At 37.7% G+C, this 22919-nt stretch overlaps 1 protein-coding gene across 6 annotated transcripts in view; it reads right to left on the bottom strand.

Moving 5' to 3' along the window:
* The window catches only part of CEP112 (centrosomal protein 112), a 173427-nt gene that overhangs the window by 94416 nt on the left and 56092 nt on the right, over positions 1–22919 (bottom strand). For all 6 annotated transcript variants that reach the window (XR_012634784.1, XM_074922180.1, XM_074922179.1 and 3 more), the window contains 2 exons: positions 12349–12484; positions 8991–9098 (listed from right to left, as the gene is read on the bottom strand). Coding sequence is in view for 5 of the 6 variants with exons in the window: in XM_074922180.1 (XP_074778281.1) it covers positions 8991–9098; positions 12349–12484 (244 nt within the window). In the remaining variant the exon portion in view is untranslated. The remainder of the gene's footprint in view (positions 1–8990; positions 9099–12348; positions 12485–22919) is intronic.

Raw genomic sequence — 22919 nt, 5'->3', positions numbered from 1 at the left:
TTCTTTTGACAGAAATATATTCAAGGTAACAGCCAACAGCTGATTTACGAAGCCAGAATGACACCATTTAATTTTAAACTTTTGTTTTTAACTGACATTTAACAATATTTAGTTAGTCTTGCAGAGAAGACAAAATTTGTAAGAAAAAGCTAAAGACAGATCAATCCAAGAACCGTGACCATTTTTTGCTATTCACTGGCATAAATACACACATACATGCAGACTGGCAAACAAATCTGACAGCATGGCTCACGCCCACCCTACACCGGACACGGACAACCCGAGCTGCTGCTGCACGGTGGCAGATTGAACCGGCCCTAAATGTGGAGTTGTTTTAGAACAACCTGTTAAAACAAGAGACAAAGCTAACAAAGACTCAAAGTGAAATCATGTCGTTAGGGCTGGTTCAGTTTGTACATCTGAAGAACAAAGATCTACGGTAAATCGCCTGCTGATTGCAGAAGATATTTTCAGAAGCTGAATGCTTGTAAGATGATCAACATCAGCAAATACCATTTTAAAGTCCCTAATATAGACAAGACCTACTACTAACCAGTTTTTGCTTTTACATCACACACTAAGTTTAGGGTTTTCAATTTTAGAACAATTTCAACTTGTTCTCAAGAACAAGTGTGCCTTTGAAATTCTTTTTATAGTCCCCAAAGGAGGGAAAGGAAATTAGTTAGCTCACTGCCTCTTTGAAAAATGTAGCTGCTACAATAAATATTTGACACCAAAGTATGAAAATTCATGTAAATTTATGTCCACAATTCCAGAAATATTGTAAGTAACACCTATATAAAATAGAGTTTTGCACAGCAGGATGATTTTATTAGCGCTATTTCGGAACGACTCAACTTCTGAAGCCTGGAGAAGCCACCAAGAAGTTACACATGTCATGGAAAAGAACTGAAGTCACTTGTACAGCATGCATACAACACATCTATTTTTCAGCAATTTGCACAAAATACCCTTTATAAGCATTGAAGAGCGTTTCTAAGTCAGGTGTCTTTACTATCATTGCTCTGCTCAAAACCAGTCCTAACTTCTGCCCAGCCCAGCATACAACACATGATCTATGCCCAAATTACAACTCTGGTAAAATATAGCGTTCTCCATCCCCTAAGCCTATAAATAAACGTGTGTGTTTCATGAGGATATGGGGATTACCCATCTCTGCAAATACACTGCTTCTAAAAGTAATCTGATAAAACAGGCTGGAGGATCGAGTATTAATCATGCTGGGCTCTGGCTTAGCATAACTTTGGGCAGAAAAGAGGAATCTTCACTGCGAGGCGAAGGAGCATACCAGAGTTACTTTGTAGCAGATAAATTAAATGGATCTTAAAAGTACACATTTTTTTGATATTTTGCTATAATTTGGAATACAAAATATGCCCAAGATAAAAGGGCTGTAATGAGTCAAGGACAAAGGGGACAGTGAAAAAAATATATCAGTGCAGATACATTATACATCAAATACATGTAGGGTTATGTACACGCCTAGCAAATGCATTTTACTTTCTATTTCATTACAGGCTGCAATAATTTCATTGGCATAACCATGTTTCCTGTTACATTTCACCTTATAATCAACCACTAATAGCTATATTTTAACTGCAAACTAAGAACTGCAAGAAATTCTCTAAAAGAGACAAGCTGGTCTATTTACCAAACTGCAGTTTGATTTATCCTCCCTGCTACAACAAAATACCTGAATGGATATAGATAAATATACACCTCATTGTATATATATACCTACACACACACACGAGGTGTATATCTATACACATAATATGTAACTCAATATGTATATAAAATAATACACCTGATCGGTAAATTTTTTACTGACAAAGGTCTTCCAGATTTTTTTAATATTTTTGAAGTACGGGTGGTACAAACCTCTGCTCAATTCTCCTACCTTCCCAATCCTCCTGCCAGGAGTAAATGTCTTTTTAAGTCACCACCATACTGGCAATGAAGTTGCATTTCTGTGATTAAATCACATTTAGCACCGTGATGAACATCAGCAGGTCCCACACCCCAGCCCACCTGCTCCAGGAAAGCCAATGTGGTCTGCGAACAGAAATATTTCTTTCAAACTGATATACCTTGAGTCACTGCAAATGCCTGTTTGTAGCAGGCTCTGGTACGGAATTTACTGTACATAGTCTTTGTTTAGAGATTCAGAGTTTATCCAAGGACCTTCTTTGAACACTGAGAACTGGCTTCAAAGGCATTCGCAGCCGGACTTGCTATTTACTGCAGGCACCAATTTATGTTCCTGGAATCGTCTCCCCTCTCCCTCCTCCCGCCAATGCTGATTCTGTTGACTATACAGGGAGCTCAGGCTTTTAACTCTGAATCACACACAAGTTAGATGCCTGAAGGAGACAATGTAAATACCCATCTGTCTGGTTAACAATTCTGTAAACAGCAATGGTACAGTGAGAAGACTTCCAAACACTCTTTACTTGGAGGTTAAATTCATATCCTTTTCCCATTTGTGAGTTTTAGCTATATTATAAAGTGAAAAGTTGATGTTAATGATTGAAGAAACTATTCCTCAGATATTCTGCACAAATGGCATTCATCTGCATGTAAGGATGGTTCAAAGGAAACATCTATGCATCCTAGATTAATTTATTAAATGAAATTTATGCAGCTTGTTGCTGATGACATGAGAAATGTAGAGCCTCTGCTAACGTGCTCGTTTGGCCTCCATGCAAGAACAGACCGTATTTCAATTATCTTAGACTACAGACAAAGAGGAGAGGAACAAAGCTTTTTACAAAAACTGCGTCCTTGTAACTAAACTAAAAATGGATTGTGAATCTCTGAATATAACTGGGCTGTTTAAAGTACAGCTAAGGATTGCCTGGAACATTGGTCTGTCTCAGGAATACCGTATTTCGAGCACGTCCTTGCAAATGTTTTCTGCACTCGAGTGGGTAACAGATTGCTCAAAAAGAAGCTAGAAGAAACAAAAAAGGAAGAATGAGGCCAGAAGAAAAGCTAGGATGTAAGTGCAGTGGCAGGAACTCTTAACTGAGAAAAGGTACAGGGACAAAGCAAGCTGACTGTTCATCTTGTTATCTCTATCAGTGTGTCCAGCTGAACGCCTCTGAAGGCTGAGCACGACACTGGATTCAGAGTCTAAGGTGCACAGACGGTGATTGTGTCTTGTGATAGCACTGATGATGTTTGCAGCAGTTCTGAAGACAAGACCACCAGCTGGAAGATGAATTGAGCGAGAAGTAATACACCAAAGAAGCACAATAGGACTGTAAACTCCACACGCCCAGTGTAGAAGCAGCATTTCATCCTCGCCGTTTCCTACCTCAGGCAGGCAGAGCGCAGGGTTAGAGCAGGAGGTTGTAAGGAACGCTGGCTCCTGGAGAGCCAACTCGTGCTCAACAGATCCTCCAGCCCGCACCAACCCTCCCAGTGATCCCTTTCTGCAGGACTTGCTTCCCCAGTGCTCCTGACCCACAGGGCAGAATGACATTTCTCCGCCTAAATAGCTCTAGGTGTCATTGCACTGGCTTTGCACAGCCACTCACAAATTCTTTTCATGGACAGAACTTATTTTCCCTGAGGACCTTCCCTTCCAAGCCCAGTCCCTAAGTCACAGCAACTTCTAGGTGTTATTGCTTAATCCCCACTTTTTACTCTATTCCTTACCTACGCTGCATCTTCCCCTCTCTCTCATGAGGTCACAGCCTTCACACCACTCTTTCATACACAAACTGCTCCGCTCCATTTCCCGGAGAGGACATGGAAATTTTCAGTAAGACACTTCGGAACGTTTAGCTCCTGAACATCTGAATTTAACAATATTTATTATCTAAACACACTTGAGTAGATCTTCAAGAAAAAATACAAAAACACACAGAGGTCACAAATACCCTACCTTCAGAAGAAATACACCCAGGTCAAAAAATACCCTACCTCCAGCATTTTAGGGAATTATCGCTACAATTTTAAGCAAAAGCAAAACATCATCACAGCCTTGATCATCCAAACACTGGTGAAATCCCTTGGCACAAAGTTAAACAGCTAAAAATTAGCAAGGGGGGTGTGTGTACCCAAGCCTTAAATGTTAATCTAAATAACATTTTAGAATATCTTTAAGCAACTGAGCATGAGATTGTGCTTGGAACCTTAATATTAAACGGCACTGCTAGCACTGAATGTTTATTTTTAGATATATATATACACACTTACTTATAAAAAAATGGTTATGATTACAAAATTCATATTCTACCTGAGATAACCTCGCTCTCTTCTTTAATTAACCCCACTAGAAAGTTGTAGAGACATACAGAAAAGATCTAAAGAATATTCTTCCTCTCCTCCTAAGAATATTTTCCTCTGCTCCAGCACACTATTAAAATAAGAACAATTTCCCAACACTACCTTGGATATTTGTCCTTGCTGCTGGCAGGTAAGATTACAGCCATGCTTTTTTCACTTTTAACCAACTGATTCTACACTTTTTACCTTTCTTTCTTCAATATAAAAGGCAAATTTAAGCTCAACCACACCTTTGTCTTGCTCCAGACTTAAAAGTGTAATTATTTCTCTCATCTTTAACGTCATATCAAACATTTCTGAAGGTGTCCTGTTTCTTTCCTATTTGGCTAAATAGGACAAGATGACAACTCTAATTATTCCTTCACAAGTTTTGCAGAAGTCAGAACCCAACAATAAATGTCACAAGAAAGGATTTCCTGAGATACATGGAGATTCTTCAGCTATTATGTAATAGATTTCCATTCTGCTATGGAAGCATAAATAGTTATTATTTTCAAATGGAATAAACACTACTAAAGAAAAGAGGAACCAAAACAAAAGCCTTATTTATACATTCAGGTTGGCGTCTAATCTCAGAAAGTATGGCCATAACTCAGCAAGTAACACCATCCTGCTATGGTAATAATTCATCAACTGTTTTCATAGTTTGTTCTCTCCGGTAGGAAAATGAAATTTCATAACTTTGACTCTCTTACTCGCCTTGAACCTCAACTTCTTCACAATCACTCAGTCATAACACTTCAGCAACTATTCACAGCACAAAAAAAGGGTGTAACAGTGATCACAGTGATTTTTTTTTTTTTTTTTAAAAAAAGGACAAGCTAATTCCATTTTAACATTAAGTTCTCCAGAAGTTCGCTGAAAGTGTTCCATTCATGACAATTTAAGAAAAATCTACTTGAACTGAAGGTAAGTACATACTTGACCCTGCTGCAAAATGTCCCTCCATGAAGCCATGTTCTACCCAAGAATTCTGCCGTGGTACCACAGCTCACCCCTAGAGACATGCTCTCAAAAACCACCCAAACGATGCAGATATGGGGGGAAAAAAATGTAAATTCATAAACTTTTCTGTTGATTTTGCCTGCCTAAAATCCATAACTGAAAAGTTTGGGCACATGCTCTTTCAAACATTTCAGCTTGTGGAAAATTGTTTTGTCAGAAACACTTCCCAGGTATTTTGAGCTAAATAGAGGATGTAATTAGAAAGTAGCAAAAAAAAAAAAAAAAAAAAAAAAAAAGAAAGAATAAAAGAAAAAAGGGAAGGGGTGCAAAAAAACCCAAACAACGTTTTTTCCTGTGCTGACTGTGCCATAAAGCCCAACTATAGATACTGCAACCATTTCAAAGGCAGGAAAGGCTGAGGCCTTCGCTGTGGTGTCCACTGGCTTTGAAGTGCCGAAAGCAGCTGCTCCCAGCAGATAGGAACTGTGGTGCTGCTGGAGTTATTTTTTTTTTTTTCTTCAAAATATACTTTCAAATCTAACAGCTGCAAGTAGAACAAAGTTGAGCTAAAGTATATTTAAAGAAAAAAAAAAAAAAAGGCCACCAGTTTCTCTCTCTGAGTGTTCTCAGTGGATACTTCAAAAGAAAGTAGCACTGAATCAGATGAAGCTGGAACCAGGAGTGACACGTGACAGCTGAAACCAAATACTGCAAAATTTCTTCTTTGCTTTATTAATGGATTCCAGGGTGTTTGAAAATTTAATAAAATATTAACTGCCATGGTTTTGAATGTTTTTTTCCCAAATCTTTTTAAAGAAAAAAAATAATCAATATATATCAGGTTATTTAGTGACATAACTATCAATACTTATCAGTATGTCTAAGCTGCAGGCAGAATAATCTTTCAGCCCCACAACCAACAGTCCATGTTCACACCAGAAATCTCTTTGAAATCAATATTCAAGGAGAGTCCAGTGAAGCACAGGCAACCATGCAAATAAAGCAGAGAGAGAAAACCACAGCTCTCAAGTCCCTACACTTTCAAGATGTTTCTCAGTTCGGAGAACACGTTAAACACATCAGTTCATTTGGTTCTTCATTACCAACTTGATTAAATTTTTGGACAACTGAGTTGTCCAGAACGCTCAGTGCTACCTCCGCCACTCACGATGCCAACCTACGCAAAATATATCTGAAGGTGGATTGTCCTTCCCTTTGTGGAGAAATTCCATTTAGCAGATTCAGATGCTTGAGGCAGAACATCTCAGAGCATTTACTACATTTCTCAGGTAGCTAAAGTATCCAGTTTTTTGGTTGGGTGTCTATTTCCTGACTGCTAGAGCCCTGCTGAAATGCACAACCAATTCTGATTTACCGCTCTGTTTAAACAGTATAAATCAGTCTATTCCTCCCCAAGTAACCACCAAAGAAATATGCAGTAAAACAAGTCTGCTTTAAAAATGGTTTAGAAGTTCTGAAGCATAAATAGAGAGTAATACAGAGAAACAGAAGTTGGAACTACTGAAAGGAAATTTTAAGAGTGGAAGAACTGAGCTCATACTGCTCCGTGGCTGGGCTGAAGGAGCTTTGTACTGCAGAAATGACAATACAAAAAGAACATCGTTTCCAATGATAACCCATCGCAATCTGCAGGAAGGGTCACATATTTTTCATGTTCACAAGCTTTCAAAGAACATTCCAAATGAAGTACGAAGAGAAATAAATTTTTAAAAAGGGCATAAACAGGATTCCTCTGAAAATTCTTCTGAGGCTCTCATTGTTTAGCTGTTTAGTGCTGAAACTCTTTCCTTGGGCTTCAGTGATGTTTCATAACATCTAGCTGTTCTTTCTTACAGTAAAAAGTAGCTATCCTAAATAAAAGTGAAGCAGTAAACATCTCCTTTTAGTGGAAAAGGCTTTCACTGATGTTTACCACAATATCAACATTGTTACAGAATACCAACGTAAAAAGATTCACCAAAAAAAGTATTAACTATGACATTCATTTCTCGGGGTTTTTTAGGGTTTTTTTTGATCCAGTCTCCAGGTCTGAACATAATAGGCATGATGATACAAGAAAACGAATAAAAACTAAACCATGACACTACTATGCATTATCATTTGCCTTTAGTGCACAAAACCAGCCAAGTATTTGGCAGAAGATTTTATCTATGGCTTGGTAGCTCTTACCATGTATATTGAAAGAAAAAATAAACATTTGTAGGTAGAAACAGGAATGTCACAACATCTAACAAACTGCTGATTAGTATTTAGCTCTAAAGATCATGTTCCTAATTCTGGGAATATTTGAATAAATGCTTACTTTGGACTTTAAGTTACACAATTTACACCACAAATTATGATAACTATAAAGAAAAAAAGTGAACCAACCGTACCACTAAAATGATATGAACGTAAGATATCATTAAAAATTCCACCTTAAGGCAGGCGCCCAACCAACCCCAACGCTTCCCATCATCCTCCCATCAATGTGTCCTTTAATTGACACATCCAACTTCCTCACCTTTAATGCAAGCATGAAACAAAATCCCCCAGTATCTCTGCATCCCAGACTATTCCTGAATCATTAAATACAAGAATCATAAATAACATCACCCCGTTAAACAAGATGCCTGCTAGATGTATCTCACTATCACACAGGACAGCTTCTCACCCTTTGTCAGGCGACAACCCAATTAGTAATGCTGACAATTCTGAGTGAGGATAAGGAAAATACTTTGATCTGAAGCAACAAACTCTTCTATTCAGAGTGCCATGCACAAAACACACTATTGTTCCTCCCAAGCAGAGGTGAAGGTCTCTCTCAACACCTACCAAAGTGATCTTGTTCCTTCATTACTGGAAAAAGCCCCTTCCAGACGGACCAGGGCAGGTCTCGTACCACAAGCCAACTGCAGTATTTCATCCTCGCACCAAACACAGAAGATAAACAGAAACGAAACCACATTTTCCCTGGTGGAAATGTAAACTTCTATCCGTGAAAAAACATTGATAAGAGAGAACTTTAAGGTTATGGGCTGACCGTATTGTTGCTCTCAAGTAATTAAAACATTCCCAATCCTTTAACAGGTGTTACTAAACAGACACCTCTTTAGTTTCATGACAAAGTGCCACCTTACACAAGTGTTTGATGGGCTGTTTCAGCTGCGTAGCTCTCAAGTCTGTATCATGCAATAATTTGTCTGCTTATATTTCTGTTTTTTCCCTTTACACTTCACAACGCCACTGAACTCAAGTTTCTTGTCTCCACCCAAATGTTTCCTGAATATTTCCCAACCCTGAAATTACATTACAATAAAGAAAATCACTATCAGTGGGCCAAAACAAGCATTCATATGAACACACCCCATGTTAAAAATGATAAAAAGAATAAAACGCCGTTTCTTGACATGAAGAAAAATAGATAACGCATTAAATAATTTCATCTGGCCGTTATCAAAATAGGTGTTGCCACCTGTAAGCCTGGGAAACAATTTGAAAGTCAGAGGTACGGAGAGGACTGCAGAGGAAACAAAAAATATTTTCTATGTAGACTCTTCCCCCTCCATTCCCCATCGCATAAACTCTGCATAGCTATAAATTTTGTCTTTGTATAAAGAACAGCAACACACAGTGAGAACAGGATTAAGCCTGCCACAGGAACAGACCTACATCTGCATGAAAAAATGTCCCTCCTCCCCTCCACCCGAAGGAGCAAACCGACTGACCTGTTGCTCGTATCTTTTCTTGAGCTCTTCCAATTGCCAGGAGAATTCTTTGGATTGCTTTTCCCGGAGCGATTTTGATCTGCTTAGATCTGCTTCAACCTTTTCCATCTACATGGCAAAAGAAAGGGAATATTTAATTCTTTTTTAAAAAAGGCATAACTTGAAATGTTCTGGCATTTCTACAGTTGTTTGCAAACCATCAAAGAGGTGCATGTAACTGGCTGAGAATGATAATAACACTATTTGTAAGCAGTGAAAATAAATATTCAGTCACTACAGGATTATTAGTTACTTCAGGATATAGTGATTACCTGTACCATGCCACTCCCTGATTACTAAGTACTGGCTCAGTTTTTGACTCAAGTGGTGAACATCCCATCAAAATTAAGTATTTTTTCTAGACATATTTAAGACTCAAATACATTTCACTCAAAAATACACTGCCTGTGGAAATTCAAGGGAAATCATGTGTGAGTCAGTGCGCAAAGTACACATTTAAGGTAAGTTTATATTAAATCAGTAAAATAACTTAAAAGAAAATTACTTGGCTGCAAGTAAAGTTCTCTGAAGATAGTCATCGCCTATGAATAATGAGTCCCACAGATTCCAGCACACAGCATCAAGGAAGCAATTTCATAACTCAATTAACAAAGGCTTTTGTATCAAAAGCACAACTGTTAGTTGTACATCAGGCATATTTCCAGGGGAATATATATATATATATATATATATATATATATATGCACATACACACAGGACTGTGCTGCAGTGCATACTCATCAATTACTCTTAGATCTCGGTCCCAACACAAGCAACAAATAAATGGTCTCCCTAAAAAACAGAGAGCGAAGGGGTGTAGCTGTCAGGAGGACCAGTGCTGCCACAAGTCCATCTGCTGTACCGAAAGAAGAAACGCACGAATTCCTGAACCACAAGCCAAAATCCTGTTTGGCCTAAGGGAGTGCTCTGTCTTCAACAGATGTCTTTGCCAATCGGCCTGGACATCACTTCTAAGCCAGGGAAAGAGGAGAAAAGGCAGTACTCAGAATGGGAAAAGCATTTTATTGGAAAATACTGCAGCAAGAGAGGAAGATACGGGACTAGGAGCAGTTGGCCAGATATAAAGTGGAAAAATAGAATAGAAAGGAACAAATTATCCTTGTAGCTCTTGAACCTCACTGCTACTATCTGCCATTAAGAAAAAGGACTTCAATGGATAATTTCTTCCACCTCCAAACTTACTCAAATTGTATGTCCATAGCCATATTTTACTCAGCTCGATCAAAAACAAAAATAAAAGACCGTTATTTTATCAAAGGACTTTTATTTTTATGAGAATAAAAACATTCTACAAAGTGAAATCGTAAAAACATACGGAAAGATGCTTTAACTCTACAGGCTTTCGTGCTTTACTCATAGGAAATACATGAATGTGACCTAACAAGTGCAATGAGAGCTCTTGATTATTTGCTAAACCCAGGAAACACTGTATGTAAAGTACCAGGACATAGTCTATGTATTGTTTCTCTTTTTGTTAGCTACTATTAGAAAAAATGCAGTTCTTAGTTAAAAATGTACCACTGACTTGTCAATGGGCATCAGGTGACTCAATGCAAGCTTGACAAAATAGGAAGCAGATGGCAAAAAAATACCACAGAGCCAAACTGATGAATCAAATATTGATTACAAGAACTGAAAATGCCAGACTCCATCCTACTTATATCTCCATAATTAACTTTACCACACAACAAAAAAAAAGGTTTAGAAGCCCAATATTTCTAGTATAGTTAAAAGTACAGTGTTGCTATAGCTACTACAGTTTTTGTTTTATAAGTAATACATTCCACCTAACCACAAAAAAAAAAAAAAAGAGATTGTAACATATTGGAAAATTCTAACAGGTGATTTATCTAACGAGTATGTGCATGAAGAAGAATGAGAAAGGACAGAGCTATGAAGAGAGCTTCAGTAGTGTTTTGCTTTGATGTATTTCCTGAAGCTGGGTTCCTATAGAACAGTACTGCTCATCACACACCATCATTTACTACTTCTATATTTTTACATGTGAGTAGGGACAGAGCAAACCCCTGGCTGATTCTTGGGAGTACAGCAAAATTTTTCTTTTTCAAAATTCTCCAGAACACCGCAATAGAAGAAATCTGTGGTCAGTTGTAAATGACAAGTTTTCCAATTTTTTGCATTTTTTTGTTTTGGATTGGTTTTGTTGCCAGGTTTTTTTGAGTGAAGGAAACTATTATTAGTCTTTCTAGACTTAGACTATATCCCTTTTGGAGCAGAAATAAGATACTATTTTAAGTCATTCATGAATAAGTTGGAGGAGACTCACAGCAGAGAAAATTTCTGATATAAAACTAGGATTTGTCATATTGCCCTCACGGTTCTAGTCTGCAGAACAAATCTTGCTTTTATAAGTTTGTTCTTGCTTTTTTAAAATTCCAAATTCTATTATTTGCTGTCTGCATAGGTCTTAAGAATATCAGCAATGCCTCTCGTAATTTCTCACTTCTGTTGAAGATTTTCAGGAAAAAAAACTTCACGAAAACAAGATAATTTGTGAAATTATAAGCCAACGTGCTTAGAAATCCATTACAATATCAGACTGCGGCATCCTCCTGTCAATGGCAAGGTTTGGTTATGATAGGTGAGGTTGGCAAGCTGAGTATATGAAGCTTGAAATATGCAGAAAAATTTCGACCACATGAGCAAGTTAGGCAAAGACTCCCTTCTCTCCCCTTCCCTTTGATCACCTGTCACCTGTTTCTTCTTTCACTCATTGGGCTGCATTTGTAAAATCCCAGGGACAACGGTTTAACTGTTGTTTGCACCACGAGGAATTTAAGACACTAAAATCTTTTTACCTAAATTCCCGCTATTAATTTTCAGGCACAGAAAAAACTGATTTTTTTTCTGTCCTCTGCACAGGACTGCCGGCAGCCACAACGGCTCTGCCCCTGTTTAGGCTCAAAGTGATTACAAGACCTCATTAACGGAAGACAGAGTCGTTCTGAAAAGAGTAGGAAGAGACACACATTTAAGTGGAAAATTACAAACGTTGTTCCATAGGGGTGTATAAACTAACACTTTATACTCTCACTCCTGAAAAATCCCTAATCAGTATCATAACCGCAGATATCTTTATAACAATGACAATTCTGGCTTTGTTAGAAAGATGAAACAACTGCTAACATCCCTTTTTGACTTGCTAGCAAAGACACTACATTGTGAAAGATTTTGATGTAGCACTCTCAAGTGAAGCATGTTTCTGGCATTATAAGATCAGAATATGCTATCCTACTGAGACAGAGTTTCAGAAAGGCTGGCATTGTGACCTTCTCACCTGCTGTTTCATTTCAGCATAGACTTTTTCTGAGTTCAGCTCCACCTGCCGCTTAAACTCCTCCAGGGCAGCATCTGCCTGCTGGGCCTGCAGCCTCTGTACCTCTGTCACCCGAGTCAGCTGCTCCTCCTTCTCCCTAGAAAGTCACAGAAAATTTTCAGAGTTCAAGTATCAAATAAAAGAACAAGTGTGCTAGTGTAAAAGAGAGGCCTTTAACCCTATCAGTTTAAAATAGTATTCAGATTTCAATTTCCTGTCCCAGCTTCTGCCAAACTTCCCTTAGCAATACTTTGAAGAAGGGAATAGGCAGCTAGAGTTATTTTCGCTTTCTCGTACTGGATTTTGCACACCTAAACACGGCCTTCATAGCTTCTGACGATACCTCCATCTTCAAAGTTTGCGCTGAATTGAATGGTTTACTACCAGCTGTATAACCTGCTTTTTTTTTAAACTCACCTTTAAAAGTATATTGCCCACACACACTTCCCCCAGTATTTAAATTAATTCATTTTAGCATGATTGTCTTCACCCATTAAAAACAAACAAACAAAAAATTATCCCAGTGCCATCTTTGCTCAGACAAGATGCAGGATTATTCACTGCTTGACACATATCAAAATGCAAAGCAGAGTAATGCGTGACATATGGTACCTTCTTAATCTATTAGAAACCCATAATGCTGTAATATCTATTCAGCCGTTAAAGTAATGACAGATGTTAAATCTTTATGCAAAGATATTTCATATTAACAGCCTACACTATTTGACATATTAAAGTCAATACACATAGAGAAATTGGTTGGGGTGTCTTAAGACATCGTAGAATATCAATAGTAACGTATGTATAATATTTTAGTTACTTGCACATATACAGACTCACACCTGAAAAATAGACACATCCACCACATTGACACATCCCAGACCAAAATTCCATTAACTTGTAAATAGTTCAGACATTTTTACGCGATTCCTCACGTTTACACATTTCTATTCTCATTTACGCATTTCTATTATTGCTGGTCAAGGGGGTTGCCTGACTCGAATAAAACACAGGAGCCCACAATGGTGGTATCAATGGACAAAGCTGGCTCCACCAGTGGTTTCTAACAGAAGACACATTCAGACAGACCTGTGGTTGACATTTTCATTTTATAGGCAGAGGAAGTACCTCATGATACATTTCCCATTTTGACAGAAATTATTTCCATATAAAACAAAGAATCTGACACATAAGAGACGGAAAAGGCCAGCTAATTCATCTAGTCTGTCACCTTGCCAGCACTGAACTAGCTATTACAGCACTGAGCAAGCCTTTTATAAAGGTCAGGAAGCTGCCAAGCCCAAAGTTACAGTATTCACATCCTCTTCTGTGGTTTTCATACCAGACTTTGACAATGGGACAAAGAACATAATCCCTACATCTTCACAAAGCGTCTGTTTGCCGTGCAGGAGAGCAGGGCAATTCTATTAGCAAAGAGATCAAAGAAATGTCACAAGCCCTGAAAAAGTATATTACTGTTTACTTTTACAGTTTTTTCATCATGCACATTTAAAAAAAAAATATTTTATTTTGGTACCTCACGCACAGCTGATGGAACAATTGAGACATAAGGCGACTGCTATTTTCCTTACAGAAGAAGGAAAAGTACCTTTCTTACCCAGCAGAAAGTGCAGCAAAACAGAAAAAAATCCTTTATTGCATTTTTTTATGATAATTGTGTAGGATTTTTCTTTTTATGTTTGTAAGAGGACCATATGCAAATTTTCTTCAAATTTGCTGGAGAGCATCCATCACCCTACACGGATATGCTTTATTTCTACTGCCTCAGCAATTCTGTTTTCTAAACTCCTTTGAGGGGGAAGCATGTCTACATATTAATCTAAGTTTCCATATTCTCCATTCATTTACGAGACAATAAAAATTACACAGCAAAAAAACCAACACCACCAGAAGAAAAATTTTTCCCCCATCTACATTCAACCGGTAAAAAGACCATTTAGGATTTAAATTTCTACTACAGACGATCCAAGAGATCAAAATTGTAAGTGCAAACAAACCTCAGACATTTCTCAGAATGGGCACACCCTGATGCCTCCAGAGCTGAGAAGGATATGAAGTGTCTGATGAGTTAGTTATGCATCGGCTCTAGCTGCAAAGGCATTCGGCTCAATTATGCCCCTGAAACCCGTGTACTCCAGAGCTGCTAAATATAGAAATTTTTAAGTTAATAGCTGTTTGATACTGAATTACGGTGAATGTGTCATTCCCCTCTCCCACAAAAATCTACCAGCAGTTCCCAGGAGAGAATATGGAAGAGGTTGAATTATCTTTGGCCACCTACATACAGCTCAGCACCCCACAAGAGAAGACAGGAGTGGGGCAGCAGCACAGGTCCCCAGGGGAGCACCGTCCCCATGTGTTACCTTGGAGGAAAACACTGAAAGGGGAAAACCTCAACTTCTCCCAAATATCCTTAATTCAGTCACGGGCACTGGGTAACAAATCTTCCTTCCCGCAAAAATACATCTAATACTTCCAATCCACACGGGAAACCAAACAAAAACCCGAAGCTTATTCAAACATATCCACACTGATAAATGTCAAGAGACACTGAAACAACATTTTTGGTCCAGTCAGATGGAAATGCAACAAATCTAAATGTAAAAGGACAAGATGTCAGTCCTTGCGCTGTTAGTGAGCCTCCAAATTTATGCATCTTCTTCCCGAGGAATATATTTTTATTTTGAAATATTATCATGTAAACTTTTAGGATCTAGTTTTATGCACCTTCCTTTCTTTTAAGGACTTAAACCCAGGAACAGATGCAACATCTCATTATAACAACGAATGAAACTTCATTTTTTAAGGATGCAGGAGCTAGTTCTCTCTACTTTTTGTGCAGTTAAGATTTGTACAGAAGCTTAGAAAACACACACAACAATGGACCACAGTTCACAAATATAAGAAAAGCTTTTCTTTTTTTTTTTTTTTCCCCCCAAGAGACTGAGCAATGTGCCTTGCATGAAGCACTAAAATATTCACTTTGAAGATTATTTTTTTTCAGTTAGACTAGTTGTGGGGCTGAATACAATACAATTACATCACTTAAATCCCCTAAAGCTGAGCTGGCTTGAATATAAAAATAGGGTGAATTTACTCTTTGGCCCCAATTTAAAAAGCAGCAAATTCCTCTTGTTTCAGTGTATAAAGGACATGGCGACAGAATTAGCAATCTTACACAGCACAAACCATCTCAGTGAAAGTTGACTATGAAGTCCAGAATTGCAATTTCAGAAAGCAGCCCTCTGAAGTGTACTGATAAATGGAAAATATAAACATCTTGTATACTTCCTCGTCATGCTTAATCATAAATATTTTCCTCGCTTTGTAAAATGTCTTCCAAGAGGTAACAACTATACACAGTAAGACATGACAGCATCGCAAGTCAAGTTAATGAAACACAGGGCAATCCAGTGATTTACAGGAGAGGTTAAATAAACTCAAGATGTCCCAGCAAATGTCGTATGAACCAGCACTGTCACCCGCAGGGTTCTCGCCGTTCCCTGTACGAACACAAGGGTTCACCAACAGCAAACAGGAGCAGGAGATGCACCTGCCTCGGTCTCAGCCTCATCAAGAAATTAAAACATTTTGCCCTGCACGGAAGCATAGACACGGACAAAACGTGCACGTCCACGAGCTACACGTGGACAACTTCTGCGAACGAGTTTCACATTCCATTAGCAAATGCACACACCAGCTCCCTGCACAGGGAGAGCTTTTCAGCGAGACGAAAAATAACGAGATTGTGAAACTCCTGATGCTGTCTTATAAAAATTACACCAGGCTTTAATTCATGAATATGCAAATTCTGTGCCAGGTTTTCAAATACGGCTGGCATCAGGGAAAACACTCACTTGTGTCCAAACAGACCATTGTTTCCCAACTGTAGTGGAGCAAAAAAATCAGAGCAAGGCGTTTCTATGGTAAGGATACATTTTGCCAGCAAATAAGCTTCTGAAGCTCAGATTCGGATGGACTCAAGAGGGAGGGGCTTCATCTCTTGTCTATCACAGGCCAGTATGACTCTGGGTTTATGCCCGCAGATAGAAATGAATCTTGCTCTATAAGGCTGAGGTGTGGGAAAAGCAGAGTAACAGCTGAGCCTTCAGTCCCACTGATGAAGGCAAGATTTTCGACCAGTGATCTGCTCGGAAAGGCCAGGCTCTCCTGCTGATTACCCTGATCATCCCACATGACATCTGTGCTGATCCAATGTATTCGGATTTGCTGTACTTGGCAAGTCTTTGCCCATTCCTTCCTCTCCTCCCCAAATATTAATACTTCTGAAGGAAAATTGCTTCACTACCCACCAAACTACAAACTATTCATTTGCTGGAAAGCGGCTTAAGAAGGATATTGCTGGGTTTGTTTCTAAACAGCTGTCCTTTTCATTTGGTGACACAAGAAATAAAAAATTCTCTTACTAATCTGTGTTGAAATAAAAGTAGGTGCCGCCATTTATATAGTCCATTTAGATTTAAAAAGACCTACATAAACACATTTTCACGAGAACACAACTTGCTAGACAACACAATACAAGCACACTGAGTAGCTACAAACATAACCATCAAAACACACAATCTTCCCATGAAAAAGCAAAATTCAGGAAATTTACATTAGTATTTTTTGTGTATAAGCTACAGACACGAGCACCTATCCGGTATACAGACACATATAACAGATTTTGTATGTGGAAACACACACGAAGCTGCAATCCTGCTCCTGATCCCAGAGACCCCCACGTGCAGGTGCCCTGATCCTGGCAGGACTCTCCATAAATGCAGCAGTTTATCGATTTACAGCCACGTGCAAGATCCGTGACACCACTTTTTAGTTGGGCACAATAACCACGTAAAAACACTTCACCTAACAGCCCCTCTAATTTAATTTCTTGAATACAAACTATTTCAACTACATAATATATTAAGGCCTAAAGCACCATATATTTGTAGAACGAAGAGATTACTGGTTTAGTTTATTGTTACAGAAAAATGCTTCAGTAGTAAAACCAATTCTCTGAAATACACAAAAAAACAATTTTACTTTTCCTGCTCTACTATTTTTTAAACAAATAGTGATAGTTATGTAACAACTTTCTGTGTAAACTACGTATTGGGCCTAACTGTACCCACCTTGGCTGTGGTTAGAATATCTTACTGCAGGGGCAGTTATTACCAGAAAACAATGAGGAACACAAGAGCTCTCCTACAACACGAGCGCCCAAACATATGGAATATGTGCAGAACACTTCTTTTTGGTGTGGAGAGGAAGAAAGACAGTGTGAAGTCATTCAAGCGGAATGATAACTAAACCAAAGCCAGATCAAAGGAACAAAGAAGAAAGACTGAAATGTGAAGCTGAAATATTTATTGCCTTCAAAACATCATCCCTATCCTGTCCCTGGGCACTTTAATATTTCGAAGTTGTTAGAAAGCATTCTAACTTGCTTCATCATTTCAAAGAAATAAAGCCAAAAAAATAAATTAGAGAACAATTGTATCTTTCATTCCCTGATTTTAAGTGAGTTTGCCTTTATGACAAAAAGCACAAATCCACTTATAAATTGTTTACAGTTTGCATCATTTGAGATGTTAACATCAAAAAGCTGGTCTGCATTCGTTCAAGTAAGCTATGACAATGAACGTTATTTACAATACAATTATTTTAAACTATATACTTATGTTTAAATAAATCATGAGATAACATTAACAAACTAAACCACTACTTAAAGCCGTTAATGAATTTAGAGTAAATAATATTCCACGTGTATAGTATCACACTTCTGTGAAATAAGAATAATGCATTACATTCAAAATTAATGGCTCACAAATTAACTAGACATTGGTTAAACACACTAATAATTATTATAACTATTTCTCATTACAATAATGACAGGGTACTGTTGTGCTAGGTGCTATGCAAACAGAATAAAAACAGCAACTGCAAAATGATGAATGAGACGTGGGTTAAAAGGCTGGGCGAGTGTTGTAAATGTGGCTGGAAAAGAAAATGTTATAATTTTGTTCCACACTGCAGAAACTGTCTTCAAGATTTAGATATACCACATATATGAAAGGCCACAGAGGCTCGGTTATCGAGAGGGGAGGATTAGAACAGAGATTAATAGTCATGGCTTTTACATGCTGAGATGACAGCTAAACCTCAACAAGGAGAATACGGAGGGGAGAATTAGAGACACAGATGTAGATAATGGCTTTGATAAAAGGGGGCAAGACTGTAATTAAAAGGTGGACCAGGAAGTCAGCAGCACAGATAGTAAATAGATCCATGAGGTACCCAGAGAAGAGGTGCAAAGGAGGAGGAGATAAGTGATCAGAGAACAGGGCTGTGGCAGAGAAAGCTGGAGGGGGAATAAAATAAACCATGTGAAGGACAAACTATGGGAGAGATCATCAGGCAGAGGAGGAGAGCCAGGCAAGAAGAATCACTTAACACTAACAAAGAACAGCCCAAGATGTGTTGTGAGTGACAGAGCCAACAGTGGCTGGCAAATCAAAGACGATGAGGATGAAATAACAGTATTAAGACTACCTCCAATTTTTCCAGTACAGAATTCTAAATGAAACATCTAACTAATTACTGCAGCTTAAAGCATGCCAGGTTTATTTCAAAGAAGTACTGATAAAAACATCCTGGGTCAAAAAGCCTTTAATACAATAAATTATTTCCCACAAGTCCTGTTTCTCTTCTGCCCTTAGCCAAATATGGCTACACCACCAAATACCAGTTCTGAATAAATAAGTGAATAATCCAGAAAACAACCATGTCACTCGTCTACACAAGGAGGTACAAAAATACAGTCTTCATTCTGTCATTCTACATGCTTCAGGCAACTATTTTTATGGCTAAAATAATTGTACTATTATAGTTTAGGTTTCATAATAATAATACTCATCTTGTAACAGAAAATATAGTAACAATACTGAGGAACAATGAGTATTCGGCTCATCAGTTTCTTCTAAGAGGCTGGTCTGGAAGACATGGATTTTCTTTCAATAAAAGTACTGATTGAAATATTAACTTTAATTCCTCTGTGAAGGTTGGTTGTGTTGTTGCTGAAGCTGGAATAAAGTTGTACAAAATAAATAAAAAGTATGTGTACGATTACAAAGGGTAATTGAAGTCTAGCAATCATAACCATCTCGCAACAACAAAAGGAACAAACTCATTATTTGTACTACTTTTGGAGACAGTTTTTAACTGACCCAAAAAAGGTGACAGCCTGAAAGCCTATTTCAGGCTTATTAAAAAATAAATAAATTCAATCATCTGTAAGACTTTCTTCAGGCAACTGAAGGCTCTTCTCATGACATCAATGTTTTGGGCACTAAGTAGTCTTGAAATGTACTGCACTGAATCTAAAAGATACCCTAATGGGAAAGGGAAGTCTCTCAGAATAATAAGGGAACGATTCTGACATTTGTGTTAACTACATTTATATTCATTTAGTGAGGTCACAATCTACAGACCTTCACTACATTAATTATCAGAATAACAATTTACAGCAGGGAACCCAAGAGCTATAGCATGATACACCGATGCTGTTCATCTCGCAAGGCAGTATTTTTCATTTCATAGAGCTATATAATATATTGAGGCATTTTCATAGTTGGTATCATCAAAAAGATGTCACATGATATCTCTACAACCATCCTGAGGGACAGAAGGGTCCCATAGACAAGGATTAAAAATCAACTGTTACGCTTTTTCGTACAACTGGAGCTTTCCTTTAAATACATATTTCATTATTGCCAGTAGGTCTCCAGAGAAACTGGTGAAAGAAAATGAAAGGCTGTAAATAGTTAATAGAACACTTTATTTTTTCTTTTAAGTGAGACTATTAAATAAAGCTACCGCATTTTTTTGTCCTCTGTTCATACTTTACATTGTGCCCCCTAGAGCGAGGGTTATGTCAGCATGTTCACTGGGGCTAGAGGAATGTTTACAATAAGCTGGAAACTTTGACTGGTTTTGCTCTAAAAGGTTTCAGATGCTCAAACACAGCACCAAGTGGAGAACAGCTGGCTGTTTTTCCACTGATTCTTAGAGGAGGAAAAAAAAAAAAAAACAACCCACACAGAACTGTTTTGAAGAGTAAAACTATATCCAAATTCCTCAGCCACTTAACCTTACCCCTGGTTTTAAATCACAAAGTTTGCTTTTTTCATCGTATTGTAACTGCTACAACAAACACTAAACATTTTACTAAAAGAGAATGATGAACACAATGAGTATAAAGTCTTAACAATGTTCTTTATTACAACATTTAGAATTAAAGACAATGCCTTCTCATATTTCTTTAATTATTTCCGGCTTTAAATAGCAATAGCTTTTCCATTCCTACAAGAATTCCTCCACACACAAATACTTCATTTTCAAGGAAAAATGGAATTAACTACAGGAAAACAGCCACACTTTAGGCAATTATCCTAAAAACATTAACAAGAAGTGATTATTCAGAATGTAGATTCAACTCAGAGGAGGAAGAAAGGAAAAAAATCAACTTGTGGTTAAAGCTATCACTCCATATATTTATCATTGTACTGATGATTATCATGCAGCTGTATTTCTCTGCAATGTCATTTATAACATCCATCGCTACAGAAAGTCTATACAACAGTACTCTGAAGAAGCAGCTGTCTGAAAACAAAGTTCTCAAAAGGTTTGGGACCATTAAATTCTCAAAATCCACTGTAACTCACAGGTTTTTAAAATATATAATTTCTGTATACTTTGAAAGTCCAAATTTCTTTTTTTTTTTTTTAATGTTGGGATCCAACATAACACCAAATGCAAAATTATGCAACTGTAACCTGCAAAACAAAATTAAATTATATTCACTGTTGTTTCTTCTATCTCCTGACATCTATCTTCATGGTTTTATCCCTGCCTTCGTCTGTCTCCCTCTTTGTTAGCTCAGAAGCATCATGTATATAATTTATTTCTGATTTATTGAATCTCATTTCTTTTACATTGTCCCTTTTACAGTAATACAGAGAAAAGTTATACAAACACCATGCAAATTTTGCATGAGATAAGTAATTTCAAAGACTAAAACACCCTTACATAAAACTTCCGGTGATTAAATTTAATACATATTTACATATTCTGAAGAAAGCAAAATGAGCCTGTCAGACCAAACAAATTCAGGCCTTCTCTTTGTATGTCAAAGAAAACTATACAATAAAAAAACGAGTCATTACACAGCCATAGATGTAGGAAAAAAGTAGAACAAAGAATCTGCAAGGGACCATCTCATCCTGTTCCCATTTTTGGCTTTTTTTTCTTTTTTTTTTTTTTGTCCCCCCCATTTCACCAATACAGAGGAGCTGTGGAAAACACCAGGCTGAACACCTGCTGGAGGCAGACAAGCAGTTTCAGATCAACAACAAAAAAAATACTCAGGGCAGCATGATAACAGGATCACATAAACTCAAATCATTCCACTGCACCAGAGTGCAAACCAGACGGAAGCCCTGTGGAAGTAAAAATGAGAGGAGAAGCTGAAGCTCCACGTAGCTGTGATCCAGGCATCCCTTTAGTCAGGAATTCAGACTGAAGTTGAAGTTCAATTGTAATTAGATTTCTTCTTGCAGAACGTACTGACACTAGCTTCTGCTTCTGAGTAAGTGTGATACAAACACCATTCGGTTAAGGCTTTACAAGTATTAGTACTAAGTTTAAAACCTCAGGACAATCCTGAGAAGAGCTCCAGCTCCACTGCTCCATGCACCTTGTGACAATGTCAGGGAGGAAACAAATGATTCAGAAGGGAATAGCCAAATGACCGGCAAGTCATGCTAGGAGGTGACATGTAGAAGCCCTTTGAATAAAGAAATGACTAAGACTTCAAGAAAAGTACCTGGTATGAAAAAATTGTTATTTCTTTTCCAATACAACATTTTTCCAACTTTATTAAATACAAGTGCAAATGCATTTTTATCAGATACTTTCTACAAAACAAAACCTTAGAGTAATAATAACTGTACTACATAAAAATTGAAATTTAAAATGTATATTAATATCACTGAACTATACTTAAAACTCCCTAGAAATAGTAAAGTCTAACATCAGCATGTGGAGGTATAAGGGGTTGACACAGCTATCATATTGGGAACAACAGAAAGTAATGAAATAAATCTTTTTAAGTCTACAGTACGGAAACTTCACGGCACCATCACCAATGAGAAATCAACTTCTTGATTCTCATGTCAAGGATTCCCAGAGGAAATATGTGCATGTACACAAGTATGTATGGGAAAAGTAACCTACTTTTATTTCTGTATTTTATTGATTATCTACACGCACCACCTTCACACCATTCCTTTGTTTGAAAAGACTTTGAAATGCTTTGGTCTGTTATCTAAACCAAATCACAAAATACTTTGAAAATGGTATGTGTGTGGCTTTAGAAACCCTTGTAAGAATACAAATCTGCTAATAGATAGGACAGCTCTGCTGGTTTCTGGAAAGTTTAGCCCCTCTTT

This window comes from Athene noctua, chromosome 18 (assembly GCF_965140245.1).
Source record: "Athene noctua chromosome 18, bAthNoc1.hap1.1, whole genome shotgun sequence".
Taxonomy (NCBI): domain Eukaryota; kingdom Metazoa; phylum Chordata; class Aves; order Strigiformes; family Strigidae; genus Athene; species Athene noctua.
Note: the sequence above shows the minus strand (reverse complement) of the source record. Positions and strands in the feature narration are given on the sequence as shown.